General features: G+C 43.8%; 1 protein-coding gene across 5 annotated transcripts in view; it reads left to right on the top strand.

The window, feature by feature from the left end:
• Positions 1 to 16,432, top strand: part of RUNX1 (RUNX family transcription factor 1) — a 248,657-nt gene that overhangs the window by 136,791 nt on the left and 95,434 nt on the right. For 3 of the 5 annotated variants that reach the window (XM_081799726.1, XM_081799711.1, XM_081799715.1), the window contains exon 3: positions 13,531 to 13,569. The exons of the other annotated variants lie outside the window; for them this stretch is intronic. In XM_081799726.1, coding sequence (XP_081655852.1) covers positions 13,531 to 13,569 — 39 coding nt within the window. The remainder of the gene's footprint in view (positions 1 to 13,530; positions 13,570 to 16,432) is intronic. 5 annotated transcript variants of the gene reach the window in all.

The following is a 16,432-nucleotide window of genomic DNA, read 5'->3' as shown; positions in this document are numbered from 1 at the left end:
AAAGCAGCTCCTTTCCTTGCACCACACATCTAGAGTGGACCTGTTTGCAAGCCCCCCTTGAACTAGGCAGGGGCTACCTGTCAGAAGCAAAGGCTGTCCTTTCAGAAAGTCATTGTCTAGGAAACTTCTTGCAGGAGCACTACGAAGAACAACATTGTTTCTAACACAAACACACACAATTCAGAGACTGATTTCTGTCTGCACCTGGTCAAACTCTTCCTTTCTGTGCTCTATCTCAATGAGGCCACATTGTTTAACCCATGAAGCCTAAGGGGATCAGAGTTCCAAACTTAATAGGATTATTAAGAGGATTATCTGTGATAATGCAGGAGAAGCCCACACCACAGGCCTCTACCTAGAAGTAGCTCGCTCATTGTTAGAGACCATTATTATTTGTCCGCTAACACTTGCTAAGTCATCAGAACCGAATTAGCACTAATAAGGCTTTCCCTTTTGATGAGTCAATTCCACGGCTTTCCCTGTTCTCGTAGGCTAGGATCGCTCAGTGGGTCCCCCAGAGGTCAAACCACCTCGTCTCTTGACTTCAGGTAGATGAACCCCCAGAGCTGTTAAAGCCTAGCATAGCCAAAATGCTGACTTAGAGCGCAAGTCACAAGGGCCTCTCTTCCTTCTGTTCAAAGTGAAATAAACAGACCTCCCGCAGAGAGAAGGTTCTTGTTCGCAGGTGGCTGCTGAGGCATTATTTGGGGTATACATACTTTGGAATTCAACGTGCCAAAATCTTAAAAATATTTTGAAGGAGAAGGTATTTTTTTATAGAAGTTTTTATTTTTTTTAACCCGGGGTGGGAGGGGGGCAGCGTTATTTGATAAGCTTCGGGTGATCTAGCAGTTTCTAGATACTTAGCCACTTCGCTTTTTTAGTTCCAGATATCTCGAGCTTAGTAAAAACCAAGAGAACATTCCACCTGTGTGATTGCTGCTTCAGGATAACTTCTCGGTTGTACCTGAATGTGCATCTAATTTTACTCATAAGAATTCTAGGACACTTTTATATATAAAGACTAGTAACAGAATAACATTCTCATTAAGGAAATTTTTCTTCTGTTGCTTTACCTTCAAGGCAGTATCTATCATGTCTTCACTAAAGAAATGTCTTGTGGGGGGGAAGTATGATTAATCAAACCTTCATTTTTTTCATTATCAGGGGAAAAAATACACAAAAGTGAAATTAAGTTTCCATGTAACTTTATTTCCTTCTCATTCCTAGTATCCAAAGGGTTAACCAGAGGTCTTAATCCATTTCCACTCTAATTGGGAAGGGGGGAGGGTGTGGAAATCATTTCAGGAACGAAATGAAAATTGCTAGCTTCTATGTGCCTGAGGCAAAAAGAGAAGAAATGAAATCTCCTGTGGGCTTGGCTAGTGAGGGGGAAGAAAGCTACATCTTGCACTTTGCTTCATGCCCTTGTTGCATTTGCTACCGTTAAATCATGATCTCCAGAACAGTGTGGCACTCAGGAGAAGGGGTCTGCCCAGGTGGCTTAGACAGGGCCCACCGGGCCATTTCTGAGCAGCGTCTGTCCTTCGTTCAGCTCACCCTAGAGCCAGCTCCCTTTGACCACTCAGCCCCGTGTGTGCTGACAAAAAGTGGAGCCCCTACTGGAATGTTTGCTAAAGTTTTCTTCTTTCCTCCTTAGAAGCCCTCTTCATCATGTAGTGTCTCCAGCAAAAGAGTTCTTGGCTAAACAAATCTTTTCTACTTTATTAGTGGTAAGGAAATACATTTGATCTGGGATCTGCTTCTCTAAAAAGTAAGATGCTCCCTAAATCGAGAACTTGACCATTACAGAACATCTAAAATTCAATGCTTTTTAAAAACTCGAGTCCACATTTCTTTAAATACTTTCTGCATGACCTTTTTCAAAACTTACCCTAGAATGTTGTATTAACCACTAATGCTTTGAAATTCTCCTAAAGAGGCGTATCTTCATATGCATTTGAATTGCTTATGGTAACTAGAGAAGCAGGAAAAACGGAAGCACTTTATAGTCACTAAACATCAGCGCACTCACTGGTCCGGAGTTCAACTAGAAATGAACTAGAGTTCATTTGGGGGCTCATTTGTCATCATGATAGACCAGCCATTGTTCCTTTTCTCCTTGTATTTAAAAAAAAACTACCTTCTCTGCAAAAAATGTGTGATAAAAAGTCTCCAAGTGTTGGGGCGCCTGGTGGCTCAGCCGGTTAAGCATCAGACTCTTGGTTTCAGCTCAGGTCCTGATATCAGGGTTGTGAGATCCAGCCCCACGTCTGGCTCCGAGCTGGGTGTGGAACTTAATAAAGATTCTCTCTCTCCCTCCCTCTGTCCCTCCCCCTGCTCTCGTTCTCTCACTCTCTAAAAAAAAGAAAGAAAGAAAGAAAAAGAAGTATGAAAGAATAAATCTTCAAGTGATGTTTGTATGCTTAATCATTTTTAATAATTTTTGGACGTTAGAAATTAGCAAACAGATGTTCATTTTTCGGATGTTTTGGTTTCATTTTGTTAAAAATAATTTTGGCCCTTCCCCTCTACCTTTCAAGAACAGGGGACCTCTACATTCCAAAAAAAAAAAAAAAAAAGTAGCAAAATCTGCTTTGATTTTTTTTGAAAAATAGATTTAAATCATAGCATTTTTCCAAGCAAGCACAAAACAATCATATCAAAAAGTTTAAATCTTACTTAGCCACTTTTTGATTGAGAAATAAACAATGAGGTCCCATAAGAAATCTCCACAAAAGTTTTTAATATCCTCTTTCATCGTGTGTCTGGTACACTATTCATAAAAATGTGATTATTACTAGAACATAGTAGTATAATATTTATGTAACCTGAAAATATGTAACCAACCATTACAATGCAGATCTTAGGATTTTTATAAGACAGAAAATGTAATTATGTAATTAGAGAATTGAACGATCTCTTCTATTATTGCTTTTTTTTTTTTTAACTGTTTTTTACTTCATACTACAAGGTGAAATTTTCAGGCTTTTGTGGAGCATGGTAATTCCATGGCCCCACAACAAAACAGAGCACTGATAGTATGAGACCACTGTTTCATATAAAATTCTGTTTTTCTACATCTACAGATAGCAGGACTAACACGAGAGGATCTGCCTTCTTATCGGGGTGCGTGGAGAACACTCTAAGACCAACATTTGGCAATTTATTATTTAATTGATCAATATAGATATCTCTGCAATTCCTCATAGAGACCTATACTTCTTTTTTTTTTTTAAAGATTTTATTTATTTATTTGACAGAGAGACACGCAGCGAGAGAGGGAACACAAGCAGGAGGAGTGGGAGAGGGAGAAGCAGGCTTCCGCGGAGCAGGGAGCCCGACGCAGGGCTCGATCCCAGGACCCTGGGATCATGACCTGAGCCGAAGGCAGACGCTTAACGACTGAGCCACCCAGGCGCCCCCCAAAGTAGATTTTTATGGGTGGAGTGAAAAGGTCTCACCCACAGAGGTTTCTTTATTTTTTTTTTTTAAGATTTTATTTATTTATTTGACAGAGAGAGACACAGCGAGAGAGGGAACACAAGCAGGCGGAGTGGGAGAGGGAGAAGCAGGCTTCCGGCTGAGCAGGGAGCCCGACGCGGGGCTCGATCCCAGGACCCTGGGATCATGACCTGAGCCGAAGGCAGACGCTTAACGACTGAGCCACCCAGGCGCCCCGAGACCTATACTTCTTACTCCCACTTGATTCTTGAGCAGATTCCCGTGTCTGGGACAGACGGTTGATTCAGCACCCAAGATTTATCTCGAGCTTCTACAATCCCTCTCTAATGATTTCTGCTACATTTGCGGGAAATTTCTCTACCATCTGTGGGGGACCACAGATAGGACAATTGTGTTAAGTTGATTCTGGGTTCCCCTTTTCCCTCCTTCCCCTCCCCATTCGAAATCCAAGTTCACTCCAGCCATGCGCTGACCTAGGTCGGCGCCCAACCAGGTCAATCTCTCACAAGTGCAAATGGCACCTATGTGTAAATGTTCATGGTGCTGATGATTGTGTAGGCAAGAAAACTGAGGCTGGGCCGAGGTAGGTATCTAAGTGGCCCGGGGCCGTCTGGCTAGTAGCTCCCTGAAGCCTCCTTCCAGGTGTGCCCCTACCGCTGAGACATAAGTTGGGTGCTCCTGCATCAGACATACTAGGGGTTATGCTGGCTGCATGAACCACGCCATCGTCCATTCAATCATGCCATCAACAACTTCAAAACTTAACTTCTGCTGTTGCAAGGGAAGTGAACGTCTTCCCCGCCATCATCCCATCATTTGAAGATATATGTGTTATATATATACTTGGCTGCCCCGTTACCCACCATGGTCTACATTTAACATCACGTGGGCCCCCTCACTGCTCTATCAGCTCACAAGGGGTCATTGGGCTCATTTTATCAAACTGACCTACACTTCCTCCCCAGCCCTCCTTCCTACATCTAACAGTTCAAGAACTGGTTAAATGGACACACCTAGTTATTTTTAAACATACATGTTGCATAGGGGAGAAAAATCATACCTTCCTATTTCATAATTCCCCCAGTGAGAGAGGAGAGATAAATCATATACACAAAGAATAAAATAAACTGTTTCCCTGGGGGAGGAGAGTTCACTGCAGAATGACGCGGGGTACAAGGCACGAGGCTCCTGTGTATTCAGTCTGACATTTTTTACTCGACTTTAGTAAAATTGTGTGTTGTTTCTCATCCACTGTGGCAGGAATGGTTTAAATATTTTAACTGAATTTTAGCCTAAAGTAAAGCAGACTTAGAAGTCATAACTGTTTTATAGGCTCGATTTCTATCATCCACCAGAAAGGTTTACTGCTATAACATTCCCTAGTGAGGGGACTCAGAACCATGGGAAAACACATAAACTCACCTCCCCATTCAGTAGATTCTGAGATACTTCTTGATGCTTGGGTGCTTTCCCTCAGTGCTTGGATAAAGGGATATCATTCAAAGAGGAGATCAGTTTCATGCACAGAGTGGTTTTTCAGCCTTTCACTGAAAACCGCCTTCTGCCCATGGCTAATGAGCCAAAGAAAATGTGGAGAAGATCTGCATCCCTTCTAAGTCTCCACACATCAGCCTCTTGACCTCTGTGCTCAACCCACAAGACCAAGGGGTAGAACCCAGGTACATTTGCCCTAAAGAGATGCTTGCACCTTCAGAGGTTCCCAGCAGCCCCTGAGGATCAATGCAGGGAGGTAGAGCCAGTGGTTTCTATAACATCTGGCCCCATATCTTCTCCTTTGTTATTTTTTCTGAGCACTGGAGGACAGAGAGGTGGATCCACTCCATAACTTAGACCAACAGCTGCCTCACCAGTTTGAACTATTAATGTATTTTAACTGGAAGATTGTCAGCAAATTGACATATTGAGTGATTCTTTGAAAAAAAAATGCTATCTTTCAAAATAAGCCTGTTTATACGAAATGCTATTGGAGAATGAGTATCATTTGGTCACTTTGCCATTCTATTTTAAAATCACGGCCTATTGGGGCGCCTGGGTGGCTCAGTTGGTTAAGCGACTGCCTTCGGTCAGGTCATGATCCTGGAGTCCTGGGATCGAGTCCCGCATCGGGCTCCCTGCTCAGCAGGGAGTCTGCTTCTCCCTCTGACCCTCTCATGTGCTCTCTCTCATTCTCTCTCTCTCAAATAAATAAATAAAATCTTTAAAAATAATAATAATAAAATAAAATAAAATAAAATCACGGCCTATTAAAAATAAAACTTCTTGTTCTAATCCGTGCTGCTTACGTGAAATTCATAGAAAACCAACTTTGTTGTAAAAGAAAGAGATAAGAGATGCTTCGGTAATCGTCTTTCAGAGCTCATGGAAGCCCAAGCACTACTGTATAGGCTGAGCCATCAGGGGCTGGTAGATATTAAGTGCAAGTGAACGATGCGTGAGGTGGATCTGTTGCTCCTTCGTGGCTGTGAAGCTGTAGTAGTGCTGTTGACCGTGGTGAGTGGCTTTTGTGGTTCAGTGGCTGTCGTGGTGTGTGTGTCCTCCTGCCTCTTCATCAGTCCAGTGATACTGTAACGCGAATTCCGAACTTCGCTTCAGGACAGCCCAGAGGGAACGTATGCGTCAGGAAAGATGCATTATTTAATGGCCTTCCCCGATAGCAAGGTTAAAAACAGGGCTCACTCAAGCACTAGTCCAACAGTAGCAAAATTGCTATGTGGAGGGAATTGTTGTCTTGAGGGGTCACTCTAGAACTGTGCTGTCCAAAACAGAAGCCACTAGCCACAGGCGACTCTTGAGGGCTTGAAACGTGGCCAGACTGAATTGAGATGTGCTATCAATGTAGAATACACACAGGACTTTGAAGGCTTAGTGCAAAAAAAAAAAAAAAAGAAGAAGAAAGAAAGAAAGAATGTAAAAATACATCAATGACTTTTATATTGATTACATGTTGGAATGAAAATGTTTGAGAGGGGCGCCTGGGTGGCTCAGTTGGTTAAGCGACTGCCTTCAGCTCAGGTCATGATCCTGGAGTCCCTGGATCGAGTCCCGCATCGGGCTCCCTGCTTGGCAGGGAGTCTGCTTCTCCCTCTGACCCTCCCCCCTCTCATGTGCTCTCTCTCATTCTCTCTGTCTCAAATAAATAAATAAAATCTTTAAAAAAAAAAAAAAAGAAAATGTTTGAGATATACTGAGTGAAATAAAATATATTATTAAAATTAATTTCACCCATTTCTCTTTACTTTTTTAATGTGGCTCCTAGAAAATTTTAAGTTAGGTAGATGCAGCACATTATATTTCTATTGGGCAGTGCTGTTCCAGAATGAGAAAGAACACCCACACAGTTTGAACGAAACTTGTCAGGATCTAGTAAAGAAACTTGACTAGTGATAGGATAATGATATGAACCACCTTGCAACCTGGTTTTGCTGGCTGGTCACAGCTGGGCGCTCCAGAGGCAAACTGCATGGGTTGAAATTGGGCCAATTACTAAATCTCTGTTTCTTCACTGGTAAAGTGAAGGGAAGAATGATGGGTCATTTGTTGCCAGAGGGTTAAAAGGAAGAATACATGTAAAGCATTTGGGGTAAGGTCTGTTAGAGGATGCACTGATAAAAGGAAATTCTATTATCACAGTTGTCTTAGTCGGCTCACGCTGCTCTCACAAAATCCCATAGGTGGGGTGGCATCAACAATGGAAATTTATATCTCACAGTTCTGGGGCTGAAAGTCCAAGATCAGGGTGCCCGGCACGACCGTGTTCTGATAACAGCCCTCTTCCTGGCTTGCGGATGTCTGACTTCTCACAGAGTGCCCACATGAGGGGGAGAGAGAAAGCTCTCTGATCTCTTCTCATAAGAGCACTAATCCCATCATGAGAACCCCGCCTTTGTGACTTCATCTAAACATAATTACCACCCAAAGGCCACACCTAATACCTTCACATGGGGGGTTAGGGCTTCACCATATGAATATGGGGTGGTGGGGGGACGTAAACATTCAGTCCATAACAATAGTTCAAAAAGCCAAATCAGAAATAGCTTTGATGTCAATTTGCACTTGGCGATGTTGTTTAACAAAACCTTTTAGACAGTGCAAGCTCTTGTGTGCTCATGTGTGCTGGGCACAATGTTTGCTGGATACTGAGCAGGTGCTCTTGCCTTCTCTGAGTGTGGTCCTTCAACCAAGCGGCATTGAGAATTTGCTGGAAAGGCAGGATCTCAGGCCCCACCCAAACCTATTGAATCAGAATCTGCACTCAACCAGATCCCAAGGGGCTTCCAAAACACATTTGGTTTATGGTTTATGCAGTGCTGTCTAGAGATTCACGAAGGAGGAAGCAGCCTCACCAGCAAGGTGTTCGAAATCTAGTGGTTATGTGTTTGCGTGGGGGTGAGGGTGAATCAGAAGACAATAAGACAATTATACAGTTGACATTAAGGGAGCCCAATAAAAGATATCCTTGCTCCCCAGTGATCCAGAACCAATTGTGGAGCAGACAAAGTAGTCAGGCAGGCAGGGATTAAAATATCAGCTTTGGGCACCTGGGTGGCTCAGATGGTTAAGCTTCTGCCTTCGGCTCAGGTCATGATCCCAGGGTCCTGGGATCGAGTCCCACATCAGGCTCCCTGCTGAGTAGGGAGCCTGCTTCTCCCTCTGCCTCTCTCTTGCTCTCTCTCTCTGTGTCTCATGAATAAATAAATAAAATCTTTAAAAAAAATAAAATAAAATATCAGCTTTATCACCAAGGATTTGGGGAGCCCATGGCTCAGAACATGGCTTCTTGCCATAGAATCCCACAAAAAGAGACTTACTCATTAGCACACAGGCAGTGTTTCCCCAAAACAAAAAGGGGAGGGGAAAGGCATGCTCAGAGTACTAATTTTCTATTGCTGCCACACAACCAAATTACCACAAATTTAGCAACTTACACCACATCCACTTATTAGCTCATAGCTCTGTGGGTCAGAAGTCCAGTTGGGCTTGAGCGAGTTCCCAGCTCAGACAAAAGGCCAAAAACCAAGGTGTTGGCCAGGCTGAGCTCTTATCTGGAGGCTTTGGGGGGAAATGCACTTCCAGGCTTCTGCAGGTTATTGGCAGAATGCAGTTCCTTAGGACTGCAAGATAGGGTCCTGTTTCCATGCTAGTTGTAGCCAGGGGTCACCTATGGGGACTGCTCTCCATTCTTGCACATGGCTCCCTCCACCATCCAACCAACAATCAGATCACATCAGATCAGATCACATCAGATCACATCAGATCACATCACATCAGATCCTTCTCTACCTCATTTCTGCTCCAGCCTGGGGAAACTCTGCTTTTAAAGATCTCATGTGATTAGATGAGGCCACCAGGATAATTGTTCTTTTGGTTGACTCTGAGCCAACTGATCAGTGACGTTCATCACATTAGAAAAATTCCTTTTGCCACATAACATGGCCAGGTCATGACACCTCATCCTATTCATGGTCCTACAGATTAGGGTGGGAAGTCTTGGGGGTCCATTTTAGGATTCTGCCTACTATGCCTGGTTTCTATTCCCAAAGCTACTAAGCAAGCAATTTAGTCTTTCATGGTGGAGGATGAATGAGACTGTGACAAGAGGCCAAGAGGTTTACACCAAAGAATGTCACTCCACATAGAAACCTGAAATCATTGCTTCCCTCTTACCCACCTCACTCCTCAATGTATTCAAATAGCTATAACACAAAGTAAAATATAGTTCAAGGGTCCCTCAGAGGGCATGGAAAACATGAGGAAGCATATGTTTGGTCCTTGAGAGAAAATTTCACCTGAGGCACAGGGATCTGAGGCCCCCCCGCCAAGATGGTGATGGAAGGTAGCCCTTAATCCTTCAGGACAGTGCAGAAGATCTTGCTCTGAAGTTAGGGCACATAGGGGATGCATTCTGTGACAGAGTCTGCAGAGCAGTGGTATGGGAGATCCATCTGGAAGTACTATATGAAATTAATAGCAGCTCCTTTGTGGGAGACCTTTGCAGGAGATTTGGTGAAAGGTCATGAGAACCTGAACCAGAATGGTGGCAACAGGGATAGAAAAGGGGGATAAATTATAACAAAGAAACCAGAAAGAGGACTTGGCAGCAGATTGGATGAGGTCAAAGATACATCCGTGGATCCAACTTTGGAAACGGGGAGGATGATGGTGCAATGGGCAAAGCAAGAAGAGCTAGGTTGGGGTGGGAGCTGATGAGTCTGACCTTCAATAAAATGCACATGACTAATGTTAATTTTCTCATGTGTCTTCCATCTTCAACACACATACACACACACACATACACACACACACACACACACATCTCAACTTTGAGCTTTCCCTTTCCTGGCCACCCCACCTTTTCCCTCCCTCCTCTACCGAGCACCTACCACCCCCTCCCTATATCCATTTGCTGCCCCCCATCCTCTGCTCCACTGAATGTCTTCTAACAAAGGTTACCATGGCTCCCCTAGAGACAAATCCAATGTAATTGTTTCAGTCCTCATCCCCATGGCCCCTCCTTGGCCTTGGCCTTTGAGACATGCCTTTCCTCTCAAAATTCCCCTCCTCTTTTATTTTAAAGACTTTCTTTTAAAGACTGTAGTCTCTCCTCTTTCTTTTCCTAGCTCAATCTCCTTGGTGGTTCCATCTTTTTCTAATCAACCTCTTAGATGTTGATGATCTCAGACTCTCTCAATGCTCCCTTCTCCCCAGACACAGTCTCTGTATGATGTGAAGCCACCGTAGATCTGTGAGGACCTCTGCCCTCAATTCCTGGCTGTTTTCCCCACCAGCACCTACAGCTCAGTTCTGTTCATCCAAAGCCAGATTCTCCTGTCTACCTCCAAGTCCCTCCTCTTCTGGTCTTCTCTACTGCCGGTAATGGCGCCTGGGCCAGAAGCAGGGGAGACTCCTCTCTCCGCCCACCACCGCCCTCTTTTCCATCTCCATTGTTCCACCTTGATGCAGATGTTCACAGTTCCTTGTGTGACAACCGCAGTAGCTCTTCCGCTCCTCATCTCTACCCCCTCCTACTCACCTACCCACCTCTGACAGATTTACTTCCCTCAAACAGGTATTAATCATGTTCCCAGATTTCAAGGCTCTGATAGAACCCACTGCCCTCATGCTGAAGTGCAAATTTATTCACGTTTGTAAGCTGCTTATGACCTGTGTTCACGTCTGCCAGCCTTGTGTCTTTGGTGAGCACCGTGATCCCGAACTGACACGGGGCTCTGTTTCACAAATTCACGTCTTTTCCCACTGATCCTTCGGCCAGGAGTGCCTTCTCCCCTGTGCCCTCCCACCTCCCTAAACCCTTCCTCCAGCCCTGCCAACCACCTGGTAAAAACCTACCCAGCCTCCAGGAGTCACATCAAGTATCACCTCTACTCTGAAAGAAGGCCTTCCCGAGGCCACCAGGTGGTACGCCATTTTCTTTTTCCTGTATCTCCTCCCACCATCTTCCTGGAGCCATGACACTCCATTGCTCTCCTCTATTTGTGCTTTGTTACCAACTAGCCTAGCACTCTGCCTGGCACATAGAAAGCTTTACAGAAATGCTGAGGGAAGGAGATCACATACTTCATATCTGGGAAAGTCCCAAAGATGTCACTTTGAATGAGTGGAAGCAGGAAAGGACTAGAAAGCCATTTAATATTTATTAAGACTTTAAAAGCTAAACGGATCTTGACCGGCTCCTCAAACTCTGTGGATGGCCAGAAATAACTTCAGACTGTGACTCCTAAACATTTGAGATTTGCAATGTAAAGAATTGCAGGGATAGTGTCTAATGGAGACAATGAGACAGGGGAGGATCAAATTGACAGATGAGATCATAGCTTAATTTTTCAGAGCTCTACCAAGGATACCCATGAAAATACATAGTTGTGGCCAGAAAGAAACATAGCTCATCATGCATTCAGACCCACTGAATGCATGTGTGCGTGTGTGTGTGCACGCGCGCTTGCAGAGTGGAGTGACTTTGTTGAGTGTGAGGGTTTAGGGATGGTAATGGTGTTGTGGTGAGGATTCGTGGTGCGGTTGCGGCAAGGTATATAAAAGCATTTTGGCCATTACCTGGCACTTAGTAGCATTCCATGAGAGGAAGGGAGAGAGAAAGAAAGGCATGGAGGGAGAGAGCTGGAGCGTAAGTTAGCCAAACTGAGCTCTTGCTGCCATGAACACCCAAGGCGTCTCCTCTCTTGCAGTCTAGGTTCTAGCACCTTTAACAACTTCTCGGGCAAATGACTGCAAACCTCCACAGGGGCCACCTCACCTGCAGACCCCCCCCAAGTTTAATGATGTGAGCTGTGGCCTCAAGACTACTGACACAGGACAAACTAAGGCCACTTCCAACAGACAGCATGCACCCCTTTCAAACATCACTCACTTTTGCACTTGCTTTTAGGTTAAAAAAAAAAAATCTTGGGTTTTCTCTCAGAACCACTGAAATATTAGGTGTGTAAGCAAAACATTTGCTTTTCCACTTTACTCCTCCTGTTTCTCAGCCTCTGACATGGAAAGGCTTCTCAGGGTCTCATGAGAGACTTCCCAGTGTCGGGTTCTACTGGGTCTCTTTAGTATGAATTTGGCTGTCTGGTTAGTATTACTGTTGTGGATTCCTCCCCCTGCTTATTAAAAGTGAACTTAACTAACTTCAGGGTACATTTGATATTTCTTACCTATCATTCATAATTAGTGCAAATGATTTTTCCCTGCTCTACTTTTTTTTAAATCTTTATGGAGTCATTTTATGTATATGCAAACCACAATCTTGGTCTTTTGTTTTCTTTTCTTTTGTTTTGTTTTAAGGATGCTCCTTGGAGACAGTACCTATTTAATTGCTTTAATCTTTCATCATAGGGCAGTCTTTCAGAACCCTTTATTATTTTAGTTGCTCTTTTTGCTTTGGCAAAAAATATAAGACTGAGGAGCTGTAAATCTTGTTCTCCTGCCTATTTAAACAGCGTCTGGAAATCTGAAATAATTACCTCCTTTCTTTGTTTGAAAATTTTTTTAAGATATATTAATATTGTGGAGTAAAGTTGAAAGCTTTAGGTCTGCAATTTTTGAAATGCTCAAATCCCAAGGCTTTGAAAAATGGTGTATCCTCCATGTTAATCATTCAGGGCTGAGCATTATCAATATACAAGGCTGATCTAGTAATTTCAAGATCAGAACATTGCATGTAGATATTTAAAGGAAAGAGAAGTAGCCTCCGATGACTTTGCTTAATGGTTTTACCTATAACTGTACATGCAGCAGCATACAGTAAGTGATACATATATGAATATTATATGATGGTTATTTTCAATAATAATTGATATCATCTGTTATTTCAAGAATGAGAGGTTTCAGTATAAATAATCTGCACCCTTAGCGAAGGGAAGGAGAGTAAAGCAAGCAAGGAGGAAATATTTCTAAACTGTCCTATTGGAAGTAAATTATGATAATGTTTACCTATCAGTTTGTTTCTTTCAAAAGATGTATTCAAAATTGTTTATCTTCATGGCTTTAAAAAACTTATGTTTTTCCTTCTTGCATTTCACCTCTGCTGTAACACCAATTTTCAAGTGTTTTGGCATTAAGTTAGGGTTTGGTTTTGATTTCACCTTGAATTCTGATTCACTTTTACATTTTCCAAATGTATTTCTGAAGTTCATAAATAAATCACATTGGCATCACATACAGAGCTTTAAAAAGGTGATTCTATGAAAGATAAAGATTCAGTACCAGCTAGCAATGGAAAATATTGGTTAGTCTCCCCTAAAAACATGTGCAAATGTAACAGTTCATTTGTTATTTGCTGGTTTACTGTTTTAAGCTATTTTTGTGCCAAAGCTGGACAATATGCTATAAAACTCCCCAGTGCTAAAAAGTGTGAGGGGCAATCAGCCAACAACAACAACAAAAAATAAGTGGGGGAAATTTAGTTTTTATACTTGCATGTATTACAATTAGAATGAAATTCACCAACCATCAATAAATTTGGTGTTTGCTGTCAGTATATTTATACAATCGTTTTTATTTTCCTACTTTCTGTTCTTTCAGAATGTGTACACGGAATGAATCCATCTAGAGATGTTCACGGTATGTTGGATTCCAAATTATATTTTTTATAAAATATGCACATTCATATGTGCATATACATGATTTTTACCTATGTAAATGTATAAATAACTTATGACATAAATTAGCCAAATAATTGAGGTTCTTTTTTTTTTTTTTGCTGATTCAAAACTACTTAAAAGCTGTTCTTCATATTTTAAATATCAAACCATATAAAACATTCCAATGAAACTTTAAATGATACCCTCGGTCCTGCAGAGTAGTTTACCACAGGTGTATTCTGCTGCTATTAAATGACTACATGACTCTCTGAAAAAAAAAATAGAGCTTGGCTTCTATCTGTTATAACCTAGTTTATTACCTTTGTTACAGCATGGCAATGCAAAATTTTTATGAGGGTAAAATGTTTACTAAGCACCCTAAATTTGAAAAAAAATTTAATTTAAGTAATTCCTCAGTTTGCTACTTGTGAGCTGCACCACTGTGATGTTAGAGTGAACAGTTCACCCATCAAGCACCGCATCCTATGAAAACATGCATATGGAGGAAGGATATAGTGGCAGAACAAAAGAATCCTGTCCCCAAAGTAATTAGATTTCAAAAGTAAAATAATCTCAAAGCCGCTGGTGGGCTGGGGGTGGGAGGGATGTTTAAATTCCAGTGTTGAAAACTGGATGGTGTGTATAGCATGTTATTTGCTCAGACATTAATATGTTACTCTTCACAAGAATGTTCTCCATCCTTGTGACATTGTATCAGCTGTACCAATTTGGTCCAAAAACGCTAGCAAAATACATTCTCTGGTTTTTACTTCATTGAAATGGTCCACTGAAATAGAAATGATTTTTTCTAGAAATACTACATTTTTAGAAATGTAATTTTAGCAATATGTTACTCACAGACGAGAATTTTGATTTAAGAGAATGGTTCAGATTCTAATCCTATCTTTAGGCATATTTTATTTTTGAGAGGGTTTTAAAACAGCAAAAGTGTAAAATATTTAGATATTTTCTGAGATCACTTAGTTATATATTTACCTAAAGTTGAAGAAAAACGTCAATGAGCTGTTATTTTTCCCAATGAAATGGTTATTTTTCTTCCAACTAACCAAATAGTACTTTTAAAATTCCGTATGTAAACTTACATTTCATTCCTGTTATGAGCATTATTGGAATTTCCCCCACGCAGCAAATTTGGAAAAATCCATCATATAGCATCCGCCCAACACATCGCTTCGTTGTATTTTTTTTTTTTTTTGTATTATGACAAGAGTAAATTTTAGTATTATTCCAGGAGTGAATGTGGTAATGTTTCCTTTCCTTTCTTGGAGAGGCAGAGGAAGGGAAATTCTGTATTGCCGCTAAAATGGGCGCTTTTGGTGGGAAGGAACTCTTCGTTTCGTATGCGATGTTAATGAACTTTGTACGGTCTGTAAAAAGTCTTTCAGACTAAAGGACTCCAGGTATACCTTAGCTGAGCCTCACGCTCCCTGCTTTCCGTTCATTTTAGTTCCTCGACAAGGAAGGTTGCTGCGTTTTGTTTCTGGTTTTCAAGTGTGCACCGCACACCGCAGAGCCAGCGCAGGTCCCGGGAACCCTAAATGCGCGGCGGCCGGATTGAGAATAGATCAGCAAAAGCTGTTCTTGCTCTTACCGTCCTTGTTGACGTTCACACTCGAGATTTATTGGTTGAAACTCAGCTGAGCAGCGTCCACGGTGCTGCCGTTGAAGGGCTAAACTTGGTGCATCTACTCCTGTACCTCTTTTCTAAGGAAGGGAACCTGACCCCGCCAGGGAGACCGCCGCGGCGAGTCCGCCCGGCAGCCCCTCGCTGGGTTTAGTGTTTCAAACCGCCTGAGCCCCAGAGGAGCTTTCTTCGCTGACCTTTCCGCAGGGCGAATTACCCCCAGTCCACTATCTCCCCCGAATCAGAGCCCATTTTCGCCTCTGCCGCATTCTTGGGCCCCACCCTCTACGTGCGCGGGGGTCCCTGGGGATGCACTTGGAGGCTGTCCCCAGGAGCGCTTGGTGGGCTCTTACAGCGATGTATTTGAGCAAAGGGGTTTCAGTCGCCCCAACTCGTCGCTAGGGCCGGCAGCGTCCGAGCCCGGCAGGGGGGCGGCAGACAGGGAGGCTTGGCCATTGCGCAACATTTGCAATCGCTGGGCCAAGGTGGAGAGAGGACTTTGGGGGGTCTTTACTCCTGAAATGTGGCTTCTTCAAGATCATTTTTAAGGAAAAATAAAAAGGAGTTTTCGGAGACCCCAGACCCATTAAAACAAACAAAATGCAGCTAGTTGCTGGTTGTTCCCGGGAGTGTCCCTGGTGTCCGGGAGAGGAGCGAGTGAACGGCCCACCTGGGGAGAAGCTCGGAAAGGCAGGAGGGAGCTGAGGCCGCGGGCCCGGCAACGGTGCCCCGGACGCCAGGAGCACCGATGGTGACGAGCTGGCCGACCGCGGTGTGCGTGCATAGGGGTTTCGGGAAAAGACCCTGATGCTGACGGGTCAGGACAGCGGAGACCCCCTCCGGAGGGCTCCCGCGCCACCAGCTCCGCCGCCCGGGTTAGTAGGGGAGGGACGCGGCCGATTCCAGTCGTTTCTCTCCAAACTGGAGTTGCTACAAGAGCGACCCAAAGGCCTGGGGGAGGGCCAGCAGAGTCCCGCTCCAGCGGGGGCGTTCCCGGGCTCCCGGGCCGGCAGCGAGGACGGCTGCTGCCCCCTGGCGTCCGCCTCGAGCCCGTGTCCCGCAGCGCCTCCCGCGGGGCATGCGCCAGCCTGCGGGCTGCTCCGCGCAGCCCGTGCGGCCTCTTTGCTCCTGGGGCAAGGGAAGCAGCCTGGGCGCCCGGGAAGGGCCTCCCCGGCTGGCCCGCCCTGGCTGACGCCTC

The sequence above is a fragment of the Leptonychotes weddellii genome, chromosome 1, assembly GCF_054177405.1.
Source record: "Leptonychotes weddellii isolate Sample4059 chromosome 1, ASM5417740v2, whole genome shotgun sequence".
Lineage (NCBI taxonomy): Eukaryota > Metazoa > Chordata > Mammalia > Carnivora > Phocidae > Leptonychotes > Leptonychotes weddellii.
Note: the sequence above shows the minus strand (reverse complement) of the source record. Positions and strands in the feature narration are given on the sequence as shown.